We start from the raw sequence: 16,099 nt of genomic DNA on the forward strand, positions 1-16,099 counted from the left end.
TCATGCAAGTCTTCCTAAGTTTCTCTGAAACTGTCTATCCCTTTCATTATTTCTTACAGCATAATAATATTCCATTATGTTCATGTAACATAATTTGTTCAGGCGTTTTTCCATTGATAGGCAATGACTTTGTTTCCAGTTCTTTGCTGCTATGAAAAGAGCTTCTGCAAATATTCCTGTACATACAGATCCTTTTTCTTTTTCTTTTTCTTTTATCTCTTTGAAGTATAGGCCTACTAGTGTTATCGTTGGTTCAAAGGTGATGCACAATTTAGTGACTTTCCAAATTGCCTTCCAGAATAGCTGGAGTATTTAACAATTCCACCAGTAGCCCATTAGCAAGCCTCTTTTTCCTTAATCATTCCAACATTTGTCAGTTTCTTTTTCTTTCACTTTTGTCAGTCAAGTAGTTATAAGGTAGAACCTCGACTCAATTTTCTCTAAACATTAGTGATTTGGAACATTTTTTTTTCGTGGGTTTATTCATAGCTAGAATTTCTTCCTTTGAAAACTACCTGTTCATTTCCTTCACCCATTCTATCTTTTGGGGTATGACTCTTGTTCTTACAAATTTGAATCAGTTCATTGTATATCTTGGATATGAGGCTTATATCAGAGAAACGTGCTATAGTGATTTTTTTCTGCAGTTAATTATTTTAATTTTAATCACAAATTTTTTTTTTACAAAATTTTAACTACAAAAGTTTTTACTGTGCAAGCAAGCTTTAGTTTTATGAGATGTGATCAAAATTGTCCATTTTCTCTTTTGTGGTCCTCACTATCCTTTCAGGAGCTCTTCCCCTATCCATACTTATGCTCCATTTCTTAATTGACTTGCAAAAGTAAGGACTCTTGCACTTTGGAGACCTATTGTTCTCTCAGTTGGGTTTTTAGCAACTGTTGCTGATTCTTTACTCTTCCTCCACCTCCCTAACTTGCCAAGACCCTTTTGATAAAGCTCTTCCCAGATATCTCTCCTCAGATGGCTTTCATTATCTTACATTTTTTAAATGACCTCAAAATTACAGTGACTTCAAAGTTTCCATTCTGGAACATGCTGTTCATTGCCTTAGATTGTGCGAAGGAAAGTCTAGCAGAGTAGAACTAGTTTTCAGAGCTGAGATATCCTAGGGGAAGGTCAAAATTGGTCTTTTAAAGTTCCAGGTATCAAATAATAGCGTCGCTCCAAATGAATGTCATTACATTCATACTTCAAATTCCTACTTAGAAAATTGAAGAAAAGTTGAGGATAAACGTGCCCCCCCCCTAAAAAACTTAAAAGAAATCTTTCCTGGACATAATAAATTATCCAAAGTCTTCTGTCAGTTAAAGTGAGCATAGAAGCCCAGGGGTCATTGAAAACTATCCTGTTGCATTGCTTTGCCTTTTAATAGCTCATCTAGGAATCATTAGATCATAGATTTAGAACAAGAAGGAACCTTGAGAGACCATCTAATCCAACCCTCATTCTACAGCTGAGGAAATGAGATGCAGAGAGGTTAAATAATCAACATCACACAGAGTTAAGTAATGCTAATGTAATTATACCATCTCCCTTTTTTTTTTAAACAAATGAGGAAACCAAAGCTCTTTAAGGCAGTGTGGCACAGTGGAAAGAGTGATAAACTTAAGTGCTGACTATGGAGTCATCAGACCTGAGTTCAAATCCCAGCCCTACTATTTACAGTAGTGTACTGGATAGAGTTCCAGTCCTAAAATCAGGAGGACTCATCTTCCTGAGTTCAAATCTGGCCTCATACACTTACTGGCTGTGTGACCCTGTGCAAGTCACACTTAATCATGTTGGCCTCAGTTTCCTTATCTGTAAAATGAGATGGAGAAGGAAATGGCAAACCACCCCAGAATCTTTGCCAAGAAAACTCCAAATAGGGTCACAAAGCATTAGACATGACATACCTTGTGACTTTATCCTATGGCCCTATGACTTGGGCAGGGTTTCCCAGCTAGTATATACACAGCTCAACTGGAATCAGAAGACAAGCCCCCTGAGTCAAAGTTGAGCGCTCCCTCCATTGCATGCTACAGATTAATCAAGTAAGAGTGATGAAATTAAAATAGCTCCATCGCAAGGGCAAACTATTGTGAGGATGCTGGCAGCTACTCCCCAGGAACTCAGCATCTTTTGTGGAGCATTCTTCTACATAGTTTTAGTCCAGGTACAAATTTTGGGAGCAAAGAAGGGGTCTGTTCCTGTCAGGGTTACATCTTGGGGAGGTTGCTGTAACCTTCGGCTAGGGGACTCCACTGCAAAGGATGAGCATGTAGAGTGGCCAGACACCATCTTAAATCTTCAGCACTCCACTCATTGTTTCTCCTCCTGTTATAGGATGAAAAGATCTTAGATCTGCATCCAGGGATGCCCATAGAGGTCACCTAGTCCTGAGGGATTGAGCACACAGCTCACACCACTCTAGTGGCGCCTGAACCATATTAAAATGTAATTCAGAAATACTTAGCATAATAAAAATATAATAGAACATAGGTAATGTTAGTATGTGGTTTTCTGAGTCAGTCTGCAGCCTGCAGGGATCCTTATATAAGGGCTAGGAGCCTCATTTCTGTTTGAGTTTGACACTAAGTCAAGTCTAAGTACTTCATTCCATAGGTTAGGAAACTGAGCCTCAGCCAGAGATGAAGTGACGTGCCCAAGGTCACAAAGGTGACCCAAAAAGTGTGTTCTTTCCACGGTACCCTTCTGCTGCATATTAAATTATCAAGATTAGAGTTCAAATATATCCCAGACATAATCTAGTAAAAGCATTCATTTGATTTACTTTTTTCAATGAAATTTTGTTGTCTGTTCTAAACTATTAGAAAATAGTCACCTGTGGAAATAAGGGGAAAGCAATACATTGGGCATAAAACTGTAAACTCTTCACTTGCAGTGTTTTAAGTGTACATTGACTTAAAAAAGATAATAACAAAATAATCTCTTGGTTTCTGTGTCCCCTTTTGAGCTCTTTTCCTTTGATGTATTTTTCTCCTATTGTTGCATAGTTACTGTCAGTAGGACTTTTGTTCTGATTGTCCTTTATTCTGAATCATATTTCTTCATAGTCTTCTTATTGGTCACTTAATATGGGGAGGTACTATATTCATATATCACAGTTTTAGCATTTTCACAGCCTTTGAACGAGAGATTCTTAGCCATTTTTTGTGTTCTGGACCCCTTTTCACGATCAAGTTTTAAAGTGTAAATATATAATTCATAGGATTAAAAAGAAACCAATTATTTGAAATACAGTTAACAGAATATTTTTAAAAAACAAGTTCACAGACCCTGGGGTGTGAACCCCTTGCTTTAGACACATTGCCAGCCCCTCACTTTGCACAGAAGAGGACATTGAGGCCCAGAGAGGTGACAGTCTCTTTCTTAGGGTCACACAATAGAAAACCCAAGACTAGATCTTTGGGCTTCTGATTCCCTGGTCATTGCTCTTTTCATTACCCACCCTGATATCCCTTGGTCATTCATATGGCTGTCCTGTGACTGAACGGTAATGCCATTGTTGCTTTTCAGGGCATGAACAAGCCAGTCCAGTGTCTCAATCCTGAACTTCCTGCCCTCCCTGCTCCCCTCCCCCAACCCCCCAGCATTTTCAAACTTGAGTCTGTTGTCCTTTGTTGGACTGTTCATCCCTTCTACCCATGGGAAATCCAGTTTTCTTCTCAACAGAAAATGGAACACTGCTTTGTGTAATGGACCCTCATTTCTTCCTCAGGATAAAAGAAAGGGAAGGGGAAGGGCAGAAGACATTTGAAGAACCCAGTCATCTTGTTTCAGATGTCTACAGTGGCACGGCTTTCACTTTATTTTCATTTGCTTTCATTTCACATTAGGGATGTGGAAACTTGTTTATTTCCTTCAATTGTGCTGGTTCAGGATGTTGCCAAATCTCATGAGTCTGGTTGAGTTGAGAACCATTTTCTCAGGTTTCCACCAATCCCTGTCTCGGGATAAGCAGCTGGGTGGGTGTTCTCTGATTGCGTCTAGAGACTGAGAAACCAATTTTCAGTTGCAAGAAAAGGATGCTCTACCTCTGTTCTCCCTCCCTGTTGCTGTTACTGACACTGCAACCTTGCCAAGCCCCTTTCATGAAATATTCGACAACTTGAGAAGCAGTTTACCCTTCTCCCCTTCCAAAGCTGCCCTAGAGGCTGAGGTTATACTGGGGATCATAGGACCCATTTCCACTTCTGTGCCAACCTTAGCATTGACTTTCTAGGAACCTGCAATTTAATTAACACCTGTCTCACTCGTTGCCACTTGTATTTTGCTATTGGTCCCTGCTGAGTCTGCTTGAGCTCCTGAGAGACTGTCACCAAAGCTGGAACAGCAATTCTCTTTGTATAAGAGAAGAGAGGGGGGAATTGGGATGTGCAAGGGGAAAAAAATGGTCTTTTTTGCATTTGCCTTTGATCATACTATTTCTTCCTCCTCAGTCCTAATTGCTCTCCTGCTTTGTTTCTTTTCATTTGAATAGTAGCCATTCTTTAGAGTACAAATCAAACCCTACCTCCTTTAAAAAGTCTTTTATGGCTACTCCAACCTCACGCTGATTTCTTTCTTGCCATTCCAGATCTTGTATTGGCGTTAGATTGTTTCAACTACAGTCTTCTCTCTCCCTCCTCTAAACCTGGAAAATATATAATCCATCTGTCTGTCTATCCACATCGATGTACTAAGTGTGTGTGTGTGTGTGTGTGTATGACTACAGCTATATGCATAGACAGTATATAGATATAGATAGATAACATATATTGTATATAAATATGTATGTGTGTGTATATATGTGTATATATGTGTATATATAGTCTGTTGCATATACATATGTGTGTGGAGAGGGAGGGGAGAGAGAGAGACAGACAGATGGACAGTCTTCTTGGGCAGTGTTTTGTGTCATCTCTTTTCTGGGTTTCTTATATTCCTATTTACGTTTTTGAAGGCATATGTCGCACTTCTCTAAATAGATTGTAATTGAATTCAGCAAACATTTATTCAGGGCCCCCCGCCCCATGGGTAAAGTCTGGTCTATAGTGAGAAGTATTCAAGACAAGGATCCAAGTTTTATAAGTCATAACTCTTCTACTACACCTAGTATTGTACCTTGTAAATAATGGGGAGCAGCTAGGTGGCATGGTGGGTAGAGCTCCAGCCTTGGAGTCAGGAGGACCTGAGTTCACATCTGGCCTCAGACACTTGAAACTTACCAGCTGTGTGACCCTGGGCAAGTTGCTTAACCCCAATTTCCTCAAAAAAAAAAAGCCTAGAGAGTAAATAATGGGCATTCCACAAATATTTGTTGGTCACTGAATCTCTTTATCTTCACTAGAATTTAAGTAATTCAAAGTCAGGAATAGTGCCTTCACCTTTTTTCCCTGTGCTGTATCCCTTAAGATACTCTAGTTTGGGTCATTTTAGTGTCACTGAACATTGAACAGTTTTCAGTTTAGAAAGTCCTTCAGTAATCTTTGAAGCTGGAGGCTAAGGTCTAGTTGCTTTTATCCTTGAATAGAGGAACGTCCCTGGTTTGTGTTTTCATTATCAGTCACGCCATCCCAGCGCCATATGGTAACTGCCAGCTCCAGTATGTTTAATGTATAATAATCTCTTGAGTGTCCTCTGTAGAAGTTTGCGATTTCCTGAGTCAAATACATACAGCCTTTCACTTTGGGCACCCTTGACTTCATTTGTTTATTCTTTCTCTACACTCTGAAATGAGTAAATGAGTGTGACTGATAGCCAAATCAAGGCTACTCAGTGTCTGTCCTTATTGCCCAATGAGTTCCTCAAGCATAAGTACAAGCCCTTACTTTTAGAATCTAATGTTCTACACCAGCTGACCCTGACATTGGTCAGAGCTGAAGACCAACCAAATGAAGAGTAGACCCACTGGAAAAAGCGTAAACTACATGAAGCAATATTTCTGTACAAATACCAAGTGATCCTGACCTACCTCACAACTGCTGTGCCACTAGTAATGGGGTGTGTCGATATGTACTGATTAAGACTTATTAAGCCCTAGTCAGGCTCTTGTCCCCTCAATGGCACTGTGACAACCATAGTATAAGGTACAATCCTGCTCTACCTTTGAAGGGGGTGTCACTCTATCCCAATATTGTTTCGCCATTGCGTTCAGTGGAGGAAAAAATATCCCTGTTTTGTCATATGTTGTCCCAATTGAGTTACCCAAGTGTTGGATTTTTCGCAACTAGAGTTACTAAGGAAAATCTGTGGGCAAATGAATGAATTTGACCAGAGTCACATGGGGGGGCAGGATTTTTAGTTCTTTCCCTACCCAAAGTTCAAGATTTTTTTTTCCTTTCTCTCCCCTAGCTCATCACCTTAAGTAAATTTAAAATTCAAACTAGAGTCTAGAGTCTTCTCATCAAATAATTAAGCTGATTGTCCTTTGTATATTAGAAAAGCCTCTTCATTCAATTTTGCATATTCTCTGCCAAACTCAAAACAATTTATTAGTAAAATACTTTCTTTCACTGACTCCAAATCCTCTGCCCTTTCCACTGAACCAGGATTCATGGAAGAGGTTTGAAGTTGCAGCTTGGTACTGTCCAAAGAGCAATGGATATGGAGTCCAAAGACCTGGGATTTATTACTTTCAGGGCTCTGCCACCAAGAGCCTCTGGCCTCAGTTTCATCATCTACAAAAGTGAGAGACATACAGCTTTCCTCACTAGGTTGGGGAGGACTAAATGTGACCATATATGTTAAGAGCTTTGTAAACCAGAAAGCACTATAGAAATGTCTCAGGTGCTGTTGTCATTTTTATTATAGGACTTGAATTTGGTCATGAAGAGGAAGAGTAACTCACATTTCATTATGGTTCACTAAGTCCACAAAGGCACTTACTTACAGCAACCCTGTCAAATACGGGCAGATTTTAGATCAATGGAAAGAGTATTCTAGGCAAAAGGGAATACTGAACAAAGGCTTGGAGGTGGGGATGAGAATGATGTGTTGGGGTGGGGAGCATGATACATTGAGTTGGCTTTATGTTGGAAGTTATAAGAGGTAATTTTGGGTGATTTGAGTAAGAGCCAAATTATGGAGAGAATTAAAAGTCAAGCTGAAGATTTGTTTTCTTTTTTTCCTCCCTCTCCTAACCTTGTTATTGTTCAGTTGAGTCCAGCTCTTTGTGACCCCATGGACGATATCATTCATGGGGTTTTCCTGTAGTGGTTTGCCATTTTCACTTCTCCAGTGGATTAAGGCAGCAAAGGTTAAATGACTTGCCCAGAGTCACACAGCTAGTAAGTGTCTGAGGCCAGATTTTAACTTGGGTCTTCCTGACTTCAGCCCCAGCACTCTATCCACTGAACCACCTAGGTAAACAAAAATTAAGGGGCTTGCCCAAAGTCATACAGCTAATCTGAGGCCTGATTCCAGACCCCTAACCTTACTTACTCTGTGTTAATAAAAGACATTCACTAATTTAAGTAGCACCTCAAGGAAGTTTTTTCTCATTCACATTCTCCTCACTGGAACATGTTCACCTAGACTCACATACACCCTCCTATCTTTGGCTCTAGCTCTTTGCCTCTCCTTAACTCTGTTTTACCTTGAAACACAGTAGCCACCTCTGTGAGGTCTTCAAATTTCAGTGCAGTACATAGTAGTGAAATGTGTGCCCTTGACACAATCCAGCTCTCTGAATGATGGATATCTTGTAGCCTAGAGTAGGTGGCAGTCTCTGCCTCCCATTCTAGAAGAGGCTGCTTAAGGAGGATTGGACACCAAGAATGCCCAAAGTTTTCAAGCTTTCCCAAAGGTACACGGTGGTCCCAAAACAGTGCCAAGATTGGATCTAAGGTTCTGGCTTATTTCTTTGTGGCCCTGCTGTCTTTACCCAATCCTCAAATGAAGATCACATTTTTATTAAGGAATACGGTTCAGACCTGCATTTAAGGACTATGAATTCATGTGGGAGTATATGAAAAGTAGTTTTAAAATTCCATTGCACTGTTTACAGCATGCCAGTGGTAATTAGTAGTCTCTAATCTTAGAAATTGTAAGAGGAGATGTCCAGATTATTCCTTGTAAATAGCTAATGAAAGGTCTTGAAAACAGTATGATTATATTACTATTTGAACTCCATTGGAAAGTCTCACTCAACTATATATATTGAGATAGTCATTAATTCTGGAAAGAAACACAAGTTCCTCTCAGAAATCAGACCAATAATCAGAAACAAGGTAATGATTCTGCTCTGCTTGAGGGAAAAATTTCCTTCCACAATTTTGTTTCTTTTGGGTTTTTTTTTGTTTTTTTGTTTTTTTGTTTTTGTTTTTTGTTTTTGTTTACAACCTAAGTTTATAGAAGAGCCATGAATGGGTGCCATACCCTCCTTAATTAATTAATTGAATTTCTTACAAACTGGAAAAATAAAATAAAGATAATTTCATCATCAATCTCTATTAAAAAAATTTTTTTTTCCTTCCTAGAGCTGTGACAGAAAGCATTAACCAGCTCATCACACTGTGTACCCAGCAAGCACCAGGCCAGAAGGAATGTGACAATGCCCTCAGGGAACTTGAGGTATTATTACATGGGATGACGCTTAGAGATTTCAAAGGGTGGAAGGACAGGTGCCATCCTTCCATTTTCTTGTAGGATTACTGCCCTGTGCCTTTCTTGTTTCCTAGTCTTTCTGGGAAGGACATTGTAACCTATCCTCATGGACAGGAATTCCTCCTGGTGGAGCTGAGAGTAGCATCATTACTGCCTCTACTCTTGTGTTTAGGCAGAGATGTATTTTGTAGAAAGAGTCTCATATATGCAGGAGGAGAAAGTAATAGTTACCAGCTGCTCTTTGGCTGTTGCTATGGATATAAGACCCAAACTGAACAACCTGTTGAGGCAAATTAAGATAATGGTATATCCTGAGGCAGTTGAGAATGACAGCTCGCCTGAACACGCTACTTACTGAGGGAAGAATACATTTTGCCTGTTCGTTTTGTCTTACTAGAGTTCTGGGTGATTCTTCAGGCAGGGTGTTACAAAGTGATACTCTTTGACCAAAACGGTTAGAGAGCAGAGTCAAGAGTCCTGGGGCTCCCCATGACCTGATACTGATACTGTTGCAGATATCTGTCTAAAGTGGTAACTCTTGTACTTTAGAATGAGATACAAGTATTTGTGACAGAAAATAAATGAAAGTCAGTCCCTCCCCAACTCTTGAAGAACCAGCCATTCTATAGATAGAGGGCATATTAAATGGACCAAATGGATGTCTCAGTAAAAATAAATTGGTTGTATTTCCATGGACATTTGATTTCCCTACAGAGATGCTGCTTGGCTGTCAATCATTCATTCAGGTTGTATGTTCTTCAGTCCATGTAGTTCTGACATCTTGGGATCACCCAAGCATCTGGAGGAAATTGCACAATCAACCAGAAATAATTCTGACTTCCCACTGGCCCATGATGTAGTCTCTATAATTGACTTTTTATTCCTGGCCTTGGAGTAGTAGCCTGGAACTCAGGATGTACAGTTACTCTATAAAAATTGCTCAGACTCCTCTCCATGAGCCTTGAATTTAAATCTACATGTATCTCAACAAAACCAGTGGCGTCCTTAGGTCTTTTCCAAAATGTAATACCAGAAATCAAAGTCTTCTACAATTTTTAGACGATAGGTCTTCATGATAAACGGTAGGGTACTCTTTTTTGTCCCCTTAGCTCAGGTCACTTCACTCACTGCCCACCACAAAGGAGAGAAGCTTGAGCTGAGTTTAAGAACTGTGAGTAACCTTATCACCCATTTTTGCCAGGGTGACACAGCCTCCAGAGCCCTGATCTTGTATATGATTTTTGTACTGTTTGTGAAAAGTAGAGCTGACTTGATCACCTTAAACGCAGGGCCAGCTGTTTGTCTTTACTTGGGAGCCTAGCGTTACATCAGCTTAGCTGTTTTTTCTTCTACGCTGTGTTTTTAAGTGGTCTGGTGGTTGAAGCAGGGACAGAAATCTTGATTGAATATGCCAGCTGGCATGGGCAAAAAGTATTCAGGTTTGTTTGTCTCCCCTTTACATAGAAAATAATAAGTTCAAATTATATTTTAAAATGTATTTCATGCCTGAATTCTATCTGAAGATGCTTTCATTAGGGAGGATGGAAAACAAAATTAAAATAAAATAATGGCAGTTAGTATTTAAAAAGAAAAAAAATAGGATTCTGAATAGTCCATTTAAAATAAATCCTATTTAAATGAATTTTGCTTTAAGGTGAATTCTTCAAAAAAAGTAAAACTAATGATAGATGAAGGAATTTACATGGTTGGTTAGCTGAACCCAAAACAGTGGAAGCTATGTGAAATAGGTTGTAGTTTTGAGGTTAGAAACAACAGAAACAGTGATTAATTGGAAGAAAACAAGGGGAAATGAGTTTTGCTCCACAAAGGGTTCAATATTTATTGATAATTTATTTTTAGAGAGAGAATTTTTTTTTTGATTTGAAAAATCACATTTGGTGAGATTGTGCTCACCAGGTACCGTCCTGGGTTGAAATTTGGTCTGATTTTACCTTCATAATTGATCCTCAGGTAGCTGAAGCAGTAGGAATAGTCTATACATACATGGAGATAATGGAGATATTCTGTGATCTTGTTAATAATAGCAGATAGGCGCTTGTACTCAGAGGAAGGCAGAAAGAGTTTATTATCTCAGGGTTGATGCTTTTGTAAACTGCTCAGAATGCAAGGTAGTTGAATGAGTTACTTTCATCCTTAATAATCACTGCCTGATTAAGTTTTCAGTTATTTGAGGGGAACCTGTCTTTTAAATTGATTGGGTCATAGATCTAGAGGGGACCTCAGAGGTCATCTAGTTTTTGTTTTTATAAATGAGGAAAATGAGGCCATGGAAATTTTAAGAGATTTGCCCAAGGTCATTTAGGTAATATAGCATCAGAGGCAGTTTTTTAACTCAGGCTCCAGAACAATTGTTCTTTCCACTCTCTCTTCAGAAATGGGGTCATCTGCCTTTAAATGTCACCATACTTTTTACCCTGTACCTTAAACTGAATACAGATGCCATTGGGTTATGGTGGAAAGAGCACGCCATTTGTGACTGTGGGCAAGTCTCTTGACCTTCAGTATCTTCATCTGTAAAGTGGACTAGATGACCTGTGAGGTCCCTTCTATTATATCAGAAACATTCTCATCATCTTTCCTATCTGATGTTTCTTAAGACCTCATCATCAGGACAACTTATGAAGAAAAAGTTGGCTTCTGAAATATATAATATATCCCTATTATATAATATGCACCACTAGTTCAGTACATAGGAATCTAGGTTAGACTTTTCTCCTTGATAGCATTTGAATACAGCTCACCCAGGACTTAGATAACAGATAACCAAAAGTGTGATGGTTAGTTCATGGTGCCCATATAGAGAAGGACAAAAATAACACCTTCACAGATGGAGTCCAGGAGGTTTAAGAGTTAGTGGCTTTTTTATGGCTTTAAAAAGGAAAGCAAACCAAATTAATCAACCAATCTAAATTGTTTTTCTCTCAGACTAGTCACAGATGAATTGTCCTTTCTCATCATGCTTTGCCTACCCATGAAGACAGTAAGGGAAAAAAGTTTCAGAGTTCAGATGCTGAAAGATCCCATCAATTATAAATACAGAATCAGTCAGTGAATGAGTCCTTGAAATTTCACTCTACTTTCATCTCTAAAGGATTGACTAGGAAAATCTTCCATTGCCACATCCCCTCACCTCTACCCTACTCTATTAAGTATTGGCAATAAAAGTAATCAACCTCTAGTTTAATTAGCACTTGCCTAATTAGTACTATATCTGATTAACAAAAGTGGTCTCAAATAACTTATGCTTGCTTCAAGAATTCGAAGTTTACCTACTTAAAAGTGAAATGAACACTAGTGATCAGAGCTCTACGTATAGGGGAAAAAAATTTATTATTTGTTCACAGTAGTCTGTCGAGTCACATTTCATTCCAACGCTTTAAGGTTTTTGTTCTCTTTCTGCAGACTGTTAAGGGAATGTTGGATAATCCCAATGAACCTGTTAGTGATCTCTCCTATTTTGACTGCATTGAGAGTGTAATGGAAAATTCCAAGGTAAGATTGCTTTTGTTATAGTAGCCTGGATCAGCTTTCATGTGTGTAAATTAAGGAGCCATGTGTGTTCACATGTGATAGAGATGTGTGTACGTGTATGCACACATGCATACAGATAAACACACCAAAGGCTGGGAGCCTCTGCAGTGATATATTCATGTGATGACTTCTTCCGTGAGTGTATGTGTACACAGGCACATGTGTGCACACATCTTTATGTACATATACACGTGTGTGTATGAATATATTTATGAACACCATGGTCCCTCAGGTCCCTTCTGGCTCTTTCTCCACCCCCCCCCTCACACACACACACACACACACACACACACACACACACACACACACACACATGAGGAGAGAAAGAAATGGAGGGAGGGAAAGAGAGAGAAATATATATGAGAGTACATATATTTAGATATTTGGACTCTTGTGCCCAGAGAATGTTTTTCCAGCTACATTGAAGTTCATTTTTGAAATGCCCTACTTCTTCATTTCCTTTTAATTATAATTAAGACTTTGCTTTTCTGTTTATAAGTTAATCTGCTTTGCATATCCAGGAAATAAAGTTGTTTTCCTTTAATCATTAGGAAAGTATCATATACTATTCTCATTACCATAGGAATTACTGTCTAAAAGATCTTTATCACTAAAATGGCATATAGATTTGGTGGTGCCACCACCTTACTAAGAGAAAATGCAAATTAATTCTATTTATTCTTCATTTCACTACCTGTGGAGAAGGTTTAATTGTAATACATATACACCTACCGAGTAGTCTTTCTTGAAGAATTAGCCACACCGATAAGCCCTTTTAAGTACTCTTGAGTATACATATAAAATTTATAATAAATTATCATCCAAAATAAGGTAAATATAAATATAAAATCTAGAATTGTTACTGCTTTCTTTCTGAAATTATTCTAGTAATAAATACATTTTTATTTTAATACTTCCTTGCACATTGATACTGCGAAGTAAATTTCTTGGTACATTCAGACATGTCTGCCTCTTTATGACCTTGTGGGCCACAGCATAGCAGTGCTGTCCATGGGCTTTCTTGACAAAGATACTGGTGTAGTTTGCCGTTCCTTCTCCAGTGGATTAAGGCAAACAGAGAGTAAATGACTTGCCCAGGGTCACGTGGCTCGTAAGTGTCTGAGGCAGGATTTGAACTCAGATCTTAATGACTCCAGGTTTAGCAGTCTATCCACTGAGCTGCCTCTTGACACATAGTAGACACTTCCTAAATGAATATTGAATTGGATTCAGTCAGTCAACAAACATTTATTAAGCACCCCACTATGTGCCAGGCATTGTGCTAGTCTTAGGTGATACAAAGACAACAATTAAAACAGGTCCTGCTTTCAGGAAGCATGCATTCTGTTGAAATAAACATTTATTGAACGGCTTTATCTTCATAATTAGCTGTTACATTTAACTCTAGAAATATGCAGCTCTAGGAATTCCCAGCTTAGAAAGAGACACCCAGGGGCAGGTAGGTGGTGCAGTGGATAGAGCACCAGCCCTGAAGTCAGGAGGACCTGAGTTCAGATCTGACCTCAGACCAAACACTTGACACTTACTAGCTGTGTGACCCTGGGCAAGTCACTTAACCCCAATTGCCTAAAAGTTAAAAAAAAAAAAAAAGAATTAACCTTTGGGGCATCTAGGTGGCGCAGTGGATAGAGCTCCAGCCTTGGAGTCAGGAGGATCTGAGTTCAAATCCAGCCTCAAACACTTGAGACTAGCTGTGTGACCCTGGGCAAGTCACTTAACCCCAAGTGCCTCACCAAAAAAAAAAAAAAGAAAGAAAAAAGAAAAAAAAAAGAGACACCCAAGTGATATGTACTTTTGATACTCTTATATGAATATGCCCTCTTCCATTAGAATAAAAGAGACTTTGGGCATGAAAGTTTCGTGCTCCCAATTTATCGTTTTTCTATTTAAAACTGAATTATTACAATTTGCCTGCCCTTTATTGTTATCAATAAGGGAGAAGACTAGAAAGAAGATAGAATTAAATTTCCTTGAAGTTTAGACTTTTATGTCAGCATTACCCTGTTGCACACACTGTTATTGGAGCAGTGCTGTCTTTGTTTCAGGTCCTGGGTGAGTCCATGGCAGGAATATCTCAAAATGCCAAGACGGGTGACCTTCCTCTGTTTGGAGAATGCGTGGGAGTTGCATCCAAGGCCCTCTGTGGCCTCACAGAAGCTGCAGCCCAGGTAAGTCCTTTTTGGCCAACTACATAGTAAGACATTGATTCCCACTCTCCACTTGAGATTCAAATGAGGATTTCCATGGATCTGCAAAAGAATCTTGAAGGTTATGGGGGGGGGGAAGATGTGAGCCTGACCCCTCATTCAGTCACAAGGCGAGGATTGGCAGCTTCTTTTAATAGTAAGAGGATAGGATAGGATTCAATCCAGTGCAGAGAAAGTGGCTCTAGAAGGGTTCTTGCCAGGTGTGGTGGTGCATGCTTATGATTTAACTACTAGGGAGGCTAGGTTGAAGCAAAAGAATCTTTTGAGCTCAGGAGTTCCATACTGCAGCGGGCTAAGATAATCGGGTGTGTGCACTAACCTTAGCATTAATTGGTGATCTTCCAGGAGCAAGGAAGGAAACTAGGTTAGCTCCTATGCTGATGAGCATAGGGCCAAATTCATGAGTAGTCCCTGTGTTTTGGAAGAAAGGAAGGAAAGAAGGGAGTTTGGATAGGTACCTTCCACATTTTTTTGTTTCTAAGTTGATATGGACGATAAGGTACAAGAGGACAGGAGAAGTTCTTAGCCAAGATGAATGGATGAACGAACAAAGCATTTAATGTGCTAGGCACTGTGGTAAATATTGGAGATGCAAAAACAAAAGCAGTCTCTACTAAGAAAAAGGAAGAAAGAAGCTGGAGGCAGGAGTTCTTAAGATATTTTGTGTCATAGACATAAAAATCAGTCTGGTGAAGCCTATGGACCCATTCTTAGAATGTTTTCAAATGTATAAAATATATAGGATTATAAAGCAAACCAATTATACTGAAATGTAGTTATTAAGATAGTTTAAAAACAAATTCGTGGACACCAAGTTAAGAACCTCTGCTCTGGAACTGGTCCCTCTCCCAGACAAAAGAGTTGAAATTATAACTTCCTACTAGTTGTAAAATCTCAAAGTTGGAAGCTCAACAGAAGCATGGTATCTTCCACATTTTTTTTGTTTCTTGTCTGAGTTGGTATGGAAGATGATATAGAAGAGGATAAGAGAAGCTCTTGGCCAAGATGGATAAAAGAATGAATGAATAAATAAAGTATGTAATTATTTACTGTTTACCAAGTATTGTGCTAAGTATTGGAAATGCAAAAACTGTCAAAGAACTTACATTCTAACATGAAGAAAACATGGGGAGTGGTGGCCAAAGAAGGGGCACTTTAGTCTGGAATGTTACTGGGAGGGTGAGTAGAGTCCTAGGAAGTAGATCGACACACCTCATCCAGGAACAATGGCAGAGGTGATTTGATTCTTCTAGAGGAGACATGGAAGCCTGCAAAGCAATTGAGGCTATGGAGGAGATTGAAGATGTCCTTGAGAGTGGGAATATATTGGCTGAGACTTTCCTGAAATAGAGGTCTAGAAAAACAGTTATTAATCAGTGCAGGGGAACCCTAGATTGAACATTTCTTTCAGCTTATTGTCTCTGGTGTGGGTGGTAAGCCTGTGGAGGAGACAGATGGCCTGAGAGTAGGGAATACAGAACTGTATATATTCCCCCAGTGATTTATCCTTTTTTAAAAATTGGTTTTTGAGCTATTGCAATTACTGTTATATGTCTTTGTTCTTATAAAAACAGGTACGACTTGTTTGAATTGCTTCAGGCCTTAGGATCACAAGGACTAATTGGTGTTCAAAAGTAGAGTTCAAGTGAGAAAAGGTTGGGACCCTCAGCAGTAATATATTAGATGTCACCCCTGCTCCTTCTACTGT

At 39.1% G+C, this 16,099-nt stretch overlaps 1 protein-coding gene across 1 annotated transcript in view; it reads left to right on the top strand.

Moving 5' to 3' along the window:
- The window catches only part of TLN2 (talin 2), a 575,966-nt gene that overhangs the window by 419,581 nt on the left and 140,286 nt on the right, over positions 1–16,099 (top strand). Inside the window, 3 exon segments of the mRNA XM_078151184.1 lie at positions 8,485–8,578; positions 12,035–12,124; positions 14,230–14,352. Of these exon segments, the coding sequence (XP_078007310.1) occupies positions 8,485–8,578; positions 12,035–12,124; positions 14,230–14,352 (307 nt within the window).

Source organism: Phascolarctos cinereus, unplaced genomic scaffold (genome assembly GCF_003287225.1).
Source record: "Phascolarctos cinereus isolate Bilbo 61053 unplaced genomic scaffold, phaCin_HiC Scaffold_3;HRSCAF=262, whole genome shotgun sequence".
NCBI classification, from domain to species: Eukaryota; Metazoa; Chordata; class Mammalia; order Diprotodontia; family Phascolarctidae; genus Phascolarctos; species Phascolarctos cinereus.